Genomic DNA, 11,058 nt, shown 5'->3' with positions numbered 1-11,058 from the left:
AAAAAAAAAAAAAAAAAATTTAAGTACATGGGCAAAAAATAGCATGATGAATGCAATGGTACCTCATATTTCAATACTAACATTATATGTAAATTGCCTACATACTCCACTTAAAAGATAGAGAACCACAAAGTGAATAAGAACTCACCAACCAATCATCTGCTGCCTTCAGGAGACTCACCTAACACATAAGGACATACATAAAAAGTAAAGGGGTGAAAAAGGCATTTCATGCAAATGGACACCAAAAGCAAGCAGGGGCAGCTAATCTTATATCAGACAAAACAAACTTTAAAGAACAGCAGTTAAGAGGAACATTACATAATGGTAAAAGGTCTTGTCCAACAGAAAAATATCACAATCCTAAACATATATGCACCTAACACTGGAGCTCCCAAATTTATAAAACAATTCCTACTTAACTTGAGAAATGAGATAGACAGCAACGCAATAATAGTGGAGGACTTCAATACTCCACTGACAGCACTAGACTGGTCATCAAGACAGAAAGTCAACAAAGAAACAATGGATTTAAACTATACCTCGGGGCTGGGCATGGTGGCTCATGCCCATAATCCTGGCACTTTGGGAGGTTGAGGCAGGTGGATCATCTGAGGTCAGGAGTTCAAGACCAGCCTGACCAACATGGAGAAACCCTGTCTCTACTAAAAATACAAAAAATTATCCAGGCATGGTGGCACATGCCTATAATCCCAGCTACTCTGGAGGCTGAGGCAGGAGAATCGCTTGAACCTGGGAGTCAGAGGTTGTGGTGAGCCAAGATCATGCCACTGCACTCCACCCTGGGTAATAAGAGTGAAACTCCATCTCAAAATTAATTAATTAATTACCTAATTAACTGTAACTTGGAACAAATAGACTTAACAGAACATTTCATCCAACAACCGCATAATACACATTCAATTCAACAGCACATGGAACTTTCTCCAAGATAGACCATGGGATAGGCCATAAAACAAGCCTCAATAAATGTCAGAAAATTGAAACTATATCAAGCACTCACTCAAACCACAGTGGAATAAAACTGGAAATCAACTTCAAAAGAAACATTGAAAACCACACAAATATATGGAAGTTAAATAACCTGTTCCTGAATGAGTACTGGGCCAAAAACAAAATCAAGATGAAAAATAAAAAATTCTTTGAACAGAATGACAAAAATCAATCTATCAAAACCTCTAGCATACAGCTAAGATGGTGCTAAGAGGAAAGTTCATAGCCCTAAATGCCTACGTCACAAAGTCTGAAAGAGCACAAACAGGCAATCTAAGGTCACACCTCAAGGAACTAGAGAAACAAGAACAAACCAAACCCAAACCTAGCAGAAGAAAGAAAATTACCAAGATCAGGGTAGAACTAAATAAAATTGCAACAAAAAAGTTATAAAAGATAAATGAAGCAAGAAGCTGGTTTGTTGAAACGATAAATAAACTGATAGACCATTAGCAAGATTAACCATGAGAAGAAGAAAGAAAATCCAAATAACCTCACTAAGAAACGAAACAGGATATATTACAACTGACACCACTGAAATACAAAAATCATTCAACACTGCTATGAACACCTTTACGCACATAACTAGAAAACCTAGAAAAAAATGGATAAATTCCTGGAAAAATACAACCCTTTTAGCTTAAATCAGGAAGAATTAGATACCCTGAACAGACCAATACAAGCGGTGAGATTGAAATGGTAATTTAAAAATTATCAACCAAAAAAAGTCCAGGACCAGACAGATTCACAGCAAAATTCTACCAGATATTCAGAGAATTGGCACCAACCCTTTTGACACAATTCCACAGGGTAGAGAAAGAAGGAACCATCCCTAATTCATTCTATGAAGCCAGCATTACCCTAATACCAAAACCAGGAAAGGACACAACCAAAAAAAGGAAACTAACTACAGACCGATAGACTTGCTGGACATAGATGCCAAAATCCTTAACAAAATACTAGCTAACTGAAATCAACAACATATCAAAAAGATAATCCACCATGATCAAGCGGGTTTCATACCACAGATGCAGGGATGGTTTAACATATGGAAGTCAATAAATGTGATACACCACATAAACAGAATTAAAAATCACACGATCATCTCAGTAGATGCAGAAAAAAGCATTCAGCAAAATCCAGGATCCCCTTATGATTAAAACTCTCAGCAAAACCAGCATACAAGGGACATACCTCAATGTAATCAAAGCTATCTATGACAAACCCACAGCAACCATAATTCTGAATGGGAAAACGTTGAAAGCATTCCCTCTGAGAATGGGAACAAGACAAGATGTCCACTCTCACCACTTGTCTTCAACATAGCACTGGAAGTTCTAGCCAGAACAATCAGATGAGAGAGTGAAATAAAAGGCATCCAAATTGGTAAAGAAGAAGTCAAACTGTCTGTCACTGTTTGCTGACAATATGATCGTTTGCCTTGAAAATCTAAAGCCTCCTCCAGAAAGCTCCTAGAACTGATAAAAGAATTCAGCAAAGTTACTGGACACAAGATTAATGTACATAAATAAGTAGCTCTTCCATACACCAACAGCAACCAAGTGGAGAATCAAGTCAAGAACTCAACATTTTACAACAGTAGGGCAAAAAAACAAACAAACAAAAACAAAAACAAAAAACACTTAGGAATATACCTAGCAAAGGAGTCGAAAGATCTCTACAAGGAAAACTACAAAATACTGCTGAAAGAAATCATAGACACCAACAAATAGAAACACATCCCATGCTTATGGATGGGTAGGGTCAATATTGTGAAAATGACCATACTGCCAAAAGCAATCTACAAATTCAACACAATCCCCATCAAAATACCACCATCATTCTTCACGGAGTTAGAAAAAACAATTCTAAAATTCATATGGAATAAAAAAAAGAGCCCACATAGCCAAAGCAAAACTAAGCAAAAAGAACAAATCTGGAGGCATCTCACTACCTGATTTCAAATTATACTATAAGGCCGTAGTCACCAAAACAGCATGGTGCTGGCATGAAAATAGGCACATAGACAAAAGGAACAGAATGAAAAACCCAGAAATAAACCTAAATACTTATAGCCAACTGATCTTTGACAAAGCGAGCAAAAACACAAGTGGGGAAAGGATACCTTATTTAACAAATGGTGCTTGGATAATTGACAACCCACATGAGGGAGAATGAAACCAGATTCTCATCTCTCACCTTATTAAAAAATCACCTCAAGATGGATCAAAGAGTTTAAAATCTGAAACTATAAAAATTCTAGAGGATAACCTCAGAAAAACCCTACTGGACATTGGCTTAGCAAGGATTTCAAGTTCAAGAACCCAAAAACAAATGCAATAAAAGCAAAGATAAATAGCTGGGACCTAATTAAACTAAAAAGCTTTTGCACACCAAAAGGAAAAGTCAACAGAGTAAACAGACAACCCACAGAGTGGGAGAAAATCGTCACAGTATATACATCTGACAAAGGACTAGTATCCAGAATCTACAACAAACTCAAATTGGTAAGAAAAAAACAGTCCCATCAAAAAGTGGGCTAAGAACATGAACAGACAATTCTCAAAAGAAGATATACAAATAGCCAACAAACGTACGAAAAGATGTTCAGCATCACTAATGATCAGGGAAATGCAAATCAAAACACAATGAGACACCACCTTAATCCGGCAAGAATGGCCAAAATTTAAAAAATCAAGAAACAGTAGAAGTTGGCATGGATGCAGTGAACCAGGAACGCTTCTACACTGCTGGTGGGAATGTAAACTAGTACAGCCACTATGGAAAACAGTGTGGAGATTCCTTAAAGAATTAAAAGTAGAACTATCATTTGATCTAGCATCCTACTGCTGAGTATCTACCCAGAGGAAAAGAAGTCATTATTTGAAAAAGAAACTTGCACAGGCATGTTTATAGCAGCACAATTTACAATTGCAAAATTGTGGAAACCACCCAAATGCCCATCAATCAATGAGTGGATAAAGAAACTGTGGAATATATGTATATATACAATGGAATACTACACAGCCATAAAAAGGAATGAATTAACAGCATTTGCAGTGATCTGAATGAGACTGGAGATTATTATTCTAAGTGAAGTAACTCAGGAATGCAGAAAAAAACATTGTATGTTCTCACTGATATGTGGGAACTAAGCTATGAGAACACAAAGGCGTAAGAATGATACAATGGACTTTGGGAGCTTGAGGGGAAGAGTAGGAGGGGGGCAAGAGATAAAAGACTACAAATATGGTGCAGTGTATACTGCTCAGGTGACGGGTGCCCCAAAATCTCACAAATCACCACCAAATAACTTACTCATGTAACCAAATAGCACCAGTACCCCAATAACTTATGAAAAAAAATTTTTTTGAAAGATAATACAGCAATGGCCAAGTGGGTTCCATACCAGGGATGCCGGGATATACAAGTCAATAAATATGACATATCCAGTAAACAGAATTAAAAATAAAAATCATATTATTATCTCAATCAATGCAGAAAAAGCATTTGACAAAATCCAGCATCGCTTTATGATCAAAACCCTCAGCAAAATTGGCATGGAAAGGACAAACCTCAAGGTAATAAAATGACAAACCCACAGCCAATATTATACTGAACAGGGAAAAGTTGAAAGCATTCCCCCTGAGAACTCGAACCAGCCAAGGATGTCCACTTTCACCACTTCTATTCAACATAGTTTGAATAGAAGTCTTAGCCAGAGCAATCAGACATAAGAAATAAAAGACATCCAAATCAGTAAAGAGAAAGTCAAACTGTTGCTGTTCACTGATGATAAGATTGTATACCTAGAAAACCCTAAAGACTCACCCAAAAAGCTCCAAGATTGGTTAAAAAAAAATCAGTAAGGTTTCAGGATACAAAATCAATGTTCACAAATCGGTAACACTACTATATACCAACAGTGACCAAGCTGAGAAACAAATAAAGAACTCAATCCCTTTTACAACTGCTGAAAGAAAAAATACTTAGGAATATACCTAACCAAGGAGATGAAAGTCTCTACAAGGAAAACTACAAAACACTGCTGAAATAAATCACTGATGACACAAACAAATGCAAACACAACCCATGCTCATGGATGGGTAGAATCAATATTGTGAAATTGACCATACTGCCAAAAGCAATCTACAGATTCAATGCAATTCCTATCAAAGTACCATCATCATCCTTCACATAACTAGAAAAAAACAATTCTAAAAGTCATATAGAACCAAAAAAGACCCCACATAGCCAAAGCAATACTAAGAAAAAAAAAATCTGAAGGAATCACATTAACTGACTTCAAACCATCTTACAAGGTTTATACCGTTCCAAAACAGTACAGTACCAATATAAAAACAGGCACATAGACCAATGGAACAGAATAGAGAGCCCAGAAATAAAGCCAAATACTTACAGCCAAATGGCCTTCTACAAGGAAAGCGAAAAATGCAAAGTGGGAAAAGGACACCCTATTCAACAAATGGTGCTGGGATAATTGGCAAGCCACATATAGAAGAATGAAACTGGATCCTCATCTCTCACCTTATACAAACATCAACTCAAGATTGATCAAAGACTTAAATGCAAGACCTGAAACCATAAAAACTTTAGAAGATAACATTGGAAAAACTCTGTAGACATTGGCTTAGGCAAAGAGTTCAAGACCAAGAACCCAAAAGCAAATGCAACAAAAACGAAAATAAATATATATGACTTAATTAAATTAAAACACTTCTGCAGAGCAAAAGAAATAATGAGCAGAGTAACCAGACATCCCCACAGAATGGGAGAAAATATTCACAAACTAGGCATCTGACAAAGGACTAATATCTAGAGTCTACAAGGAACTCAAACAAATCAGCAAGAAAAAAAAAAGAAATAATCCCATCAAAAAGTGGGCAAGGAACATGAATAGACAGTTTTCTAAGGAAGAAATACAAATGACCAACACACACATGAAAAAATGCTCAACATCACTAATTATCAGGGAAACCCAAATTAAAAAACCACAATGAAATACCACCTTACTTCTGCAAGACTGGCCATACTTTTCAAAATCAAAAAATAGTAGATGTTGGTGTGGATGTGGTGAAAAGGGAAACACTTTTGCACTGCTGGTGGGAATATAAACTAGTACAACCATGATGGAAAACAGTATGGAAATTCCTTACAGAACTAAAGGTAAAACTACCATTTGATCCAGCAGTCCCACTACTGAATATCTACTGAGAAGAAAAGAAGTCATTTTATGAAAAAGCCACTTGCATATTCATGTTTATAGCAGCAGAATTTACAATTGCAAAAACATGGAACCAGTCTAAATGCCCCTCGACCAACAAGTTAATAAAGAAAATGTGGTATATTTACACCATAGAATTCTACTCAGTCATAGAAAGGAATGAAGTAATGGCATTTGCAGCAATCTGTATGGAGTCGGAGACCATTAGTCCAAGTGAAGTAACTCAGGAATGGGAAAACAAACATCAAATGTTCTCACTTATAAGCAGGAGCTAAGCTATGAGGATGCAAAGGTGTAAGAATGATATAATGGACTTTGGAGACTCAGGGGAAAGAGGGAGGAGGATGAGGGATAAAAAAGTATATGCTGGGTACAGGGTACACTGCTCAGGTGATGAGTACATAAAAATCTCAGAAATTACCACTGAAGAACTTATCCATGTAACAAAAAATGACCTGTTCCCAGAAAACTATCGAAATTTTTTTTAAAAATTTGAACATTAGCCAAGGTGTTGGTGCACACCTCCAGTCCCAGCTACTTAGGAAGCTGTGGCAGGAGTATCTCTTGAGGCTGGAAGGTCAAGGGTGCAGTGAGCCATGATCGCACCTCTGGACTCTATCCTGGGTAACAAAGTGAGACCCTGTCTCAAACACTCACACACACACACACATACACACACACACACACACACAATTGGTTTTTATACTTTGAGGCACCCGGTTATTATACTTTGAGGCAGAAATAATTTTCTTTGTTTAGATTTTTTAATATTATCAAGCATCTCTACCAACCAGTAACTATACAGGTAAGAGGTCACACCTTTGTTTCATCATCGTAGGCAAAGTAAATATTACTAAAGAAAACATCTGTCCATGAAAGGGATCTGGTGACAGACGACGGCCTCTCCCAGGGTAACAGATATCCAGGACGTCACTCTATCAACAATTTCGAAAGCAATGGGTGTGAGCAAGTGCTAGTATAAGACGTGTGTTATAAGTTCCCGAGCTGAAGACAAATTTAAAAGATGCCCTCCCAGCTCCTGGCTGTGGCCCATCCTCCCTCTAATAGGGTGCATGACTCCATTATCCTTTTAACTGATGGCACTGCCTCTTGGCCATTACCATCTCCCACCAGATCTCATTCACTCTATTTTACCAGGGAAAGACCTACTCCAGTTAACGTCTTATCCTTCAAAGTGACTTTCTCTGACTTTATAGAAAGGGAGAGCTATTTGGTCAAGAGGCTGCCCATTGGATCCTGCGTCCTTCTGCACTGCGAATGTGTATCTATGACCCTGCTTTTAAGCCCGAATACAAACATCTCTTCCATGAATCCTTTCCTGATTGCCAGTGCCCTCAACAGTGGGGAATAAGCTGCCAGGCATCTTAGTGATCTAGATCCATGGTTCTCAATCCCGACTTCCCTAGGCCTCCTGAGAAGCTTTTAATAGGTGCATCAGCCAGCACGCCTCCCCTGGGTTCTTAACAGTAGGTCTGAGATGGCGCCTTAGAGCTTGTGTTTATTTCATATTGTGCACAGGGTTGATGGGCAACACACAGAGTGCAGAACCATTCCACGTGGCCAGCCTTGTAGCTTACAGAAAAGGACGCTGCTGCGACAGCACAATATCACAAAGAAAGTCACGCGCTCCTCAGCAGGAAGCCCCTTCTCCAGGACAGGGACTTTTCTCCTTCTCAGCTCTATCGCCAGCACCTAGAACTATGCCTGCCTGTCAGATCTGCCATCAGATGAGCACACGGCAGATTTGTTGAATGAATGAATGAAGGAGTGAGCTATGTGACACTCAAACTTAGCCACCAAACTTAAACTAGAAAACCTGGATTGTGGTCTCCGATGTACCGTTGGAGCCTTCTTCCTTTGCTGGAGGGTGATCCGTTTGTCCCGGATCCGTGGCTGTTTCTCCTGTGTGTTCTCACTGGTTGCCTGGCTTGGCAACACTCTTCCGGGGCCACAGCCTCTGCTCGGGGTCCTCGCCGCTTCCCAAGCCCTGCCATCGCTTTGCATTCCAGGAGGTCATGGTTGGTTGCAATCCTCCTGGTGACCCAGGAACCAGCCTCTCCTGAGTTAGGGAGTTCCCGGGACCAGAGACATCTCCAAGGGAAGATCAAGGGCGTGGAGGAAGCGCGGGCCGGACGACAGAGGCCCGGCACGCTGGCCCGGACCGGGAAAGGCGGTCAAGGTTGGAAAGGGGACTGGCTGCTGCCGGGCAGGGCGGAGAGGAGCAGGGCGGGGCGGGGCGCAGCGGGGCGGGGCGGGCCTGGAGCTGCACCTGCTCCTGGGCGGCCGCACTTAGCACGCAGCGCGGGCTGCAGACGGCTGCGAGGCGCTGGGCACAGGTCAGAGGTCAGTACTCGTAGGGGGCTGGAATCTGGAGGAGGGCTCGAAGGGATGGGGGTCCCGCCGAGGAGCTCGGCTGTGATGGAGAGGGGGCTCCGGCTCTCAGGTGACCTGCGTCGGAGGGTTCGCGGACAGGGAGGAGATACGCACAGGGAGGGGCTCTTGGACAGGGATGGAGGCTTCTCTAGAGGAGGGCGGGTCGGGGTAGGAGGGCCCTGGTGTCTCGGAAGCCCACCTGGGGCCCCCTCCGGGCTGCAGAACGGGTGCGCCCACTACTCCCACCGCCCGGGAGCGCCTCTGGCTGGCTGGCAGCGGCCCTGGAATGCATATTGCTCAGTCCCCCGAGTCAGGTCCGCCACCGGGTGAAGGGAAGGTGTGAAGCCCCCGGCCTCCGTCTAGCCCGTGGGTCCGGGAACGCGCGCCCGCGGCGATGGCTCCATCTGGCCCCTGAGCTGTGTCCAGTCACAGCTCACATAGCTCTGTGCACTGGTACCCCGACTGCCTCTCCTAGTTAGGTGCGAGCCACAAAAACTCAAGCTAGATCTTTTCCTGAGGCCGGGAAGCCTGGAATCTAATAACACTGAGCGGTGGATAAAGTCCCCTGAGCCAGCGCTTAGCTTCCGCTAATAGAGTAATGGATGGAAGCGGATGTCAGGCGCCGTGGGGGAGAAATTTGCGGGGGTGGCCCTGTCTAGGACCAGAGAAATAACCTCCGAAGTTTTGATCCAGCCCTAGACGGAAGAAAGATGTGAGTTTCAGCCAGGGAAACCTAGCATTTTAAGAAATAGAAACCCTTTCAAAATTTGAGGACAGGTAGCTCTCCTAAAAGTTGCAGAAATGGCCACCTCTTTCACGTTCTCTTCCACCGTATTCTGCGATGTCTGCCGTTTTCCTCTTCGCCCCCACACCTTTTTGTCTCCTAGGGTCGAATAGCTTTCCAAACAGACCTGCCTACAGCATTTTTCCTGCAATTTTACACTCATTTTAATGGGAAGGATGGCTTATCGTTCATGAGAAATGTGTACTGTTTTTAACCAGACATGCAGCTTCAGTATAACCTGGTTACTGCGCAGCGGGGAACTATGGAAAGAATCGGGACACATGGTGAGGTAGGGGCCCAGTGGCTTCAGACCTAGCTCTTCGTGACTGCGAGCTTCTTGGTTGAATAAGGATATTGGCACCCTCTGTTCCTGGGGTTTCTGGGAAAAGATATGAAGCTGATATGAAGGTATTATTGAATATGGCCCACTGATTTTACAAGCAGAGGTGCTTGAGATAAGCAGAAGGCGAGGCATGACCTCTGGCTGTGCATTATTTGTTCTGATATTACAGGAGCAAGCATTCCAGTTCCTTCTTTTTAAAGAGCTTTGATTTCCTCTCGAATCTTCATGAAGATGGAAACAGTATCCCCACTTACTTATCCTCAGGCCACACCTGTTCCCATTTATTCTGTGAGTTCCTCACTTACGCTTCTGGTCGATGGTTTGATGGCGTAGGCGAAGCTATTAAAACTCACATTTGGCACCAGTTATTTCTGTTTCTTATCTCCCCCTACGTTCAGTTAGACATTGACTGCCGTACTTAACTGTTCAAAGTACAGATGTTACCTGTGTTGGATGTAATCAAAAGATTATCTCTTTGCCTCAAATGTAAAATGGGTGAGGACAGTTTCACCACACGTAGAGTCACTCCCCTAGCCAAAGTCCTTGCTATTGCTAAACTTTTATTGTAAGAGAAGTGAAGTCACTAGCTTGTCATCAGATAATGGGTACTTGCAGACACATTCCATATTTGTTTCTATAGACAGGTCATAAGACAAACACTAGACTATTCCCAATATGAGACCATACTGAATATGAACAATTAGAGGCCACAGGTGAGTGCTGGCTGTCCTCCTCACACTTTCTTTGAACTCTTAAGCTTCTACCTTTTTTTTTTTTTTTTTTTTTTTGAGACGGAGTTTCACTCATGTTACCCAGGCTGGAGTGCAATGGCGCGATCTCGGCTCACCGCAACCTCCGCCTCCTGGGTTCAGACAATTCTCCTGCCTCAGCCTCCTGAGTAGCTGGGATTACAGGCACGCGCCACCATGCCCAGCTAATTTTTTGTATTTTTAGTAGAGACGGGGTTTCACCATGTTGACCAGGATGGTCTCGATCTCTTGACCTCGTGATCCACCCGCCTCGGCCTCCCAAAGTGCTGGGATTACAGGCTTGAGCCACCGCGCCCGGCCCAGCTTCTACCTTTTTAACCAGCCAGCCCTCTCCCCGAAACCTTCACTGAAGCTAGAAGCAAACACAGAGACTGTTTGAATTTTAGTGAATTCTGTCTTTCTTTTCTGTTCTCTTGTGTAAAAGTTAAATGGCCACTAGCTACACTACTGGAGGAAAAAGGAAAGTCAAAAGGTCCATCAGCCTCCTGTATGTGATGCAGAGTTCAGC

The 11,058-nt window shown here is 42.2% G+C and overlaps 1 protein-coding gene across 3 annotated transcripts in view; it reads left to right on the top strand.

The window, feature by feature from the left end:
* The first annotated feature begins 8,535 nt into the window (after positions 1 to 8,535).
* Positions 8,536 to 11,058, top strand: part of TMEM45B (transmembrane protein 45B) — a 42,910-nt gene continuing 40,387 nt past the window's right edge. The window contains exon 1 of one of the 3 annotated variants that reach the window (XM_017524498.2): positions 8,536 to 8,616. Coding sequence is in view for 1 of the 3 variants with exons in the window: in XM_017524283.2 (XP_017379772.1) it covers positions 8,669 to 8,723 (55 nt within the window). In the remaining 2 variants the exon portion in view is untranslated. Of the gene's footprint in view, positions 8,617 to 8,643; positions 8,724 to 10,432; positions 10,494 to 11,058 lie in introns of those variants that run through there. The other 2 variants (XM_017524283.2, XM_037736123.1) reach the window with 2 other exon arrangements.

Source organism: Cebus imitator, unplaced genomic scaffold (genome assembly GCF_001604975.1).
Source record: "Cebus imitator isolate Cc_AM_T3 unplaced genomic scaffold, Cebus_imitator-1.0 Scaffold0, whole genome shotgun sequence".
Classification (NCBI taxonomy): domain Eukaryota; kingdom Metazoa; phylum Chordata; class Mammalia; order Primates; family Cebidae; genus Cebus; species Cebus imitator.
Note: the sequence above shows the minus strand (reverse complement) of the source record. Positions and strands in the feature narration are given on the sequence as shown.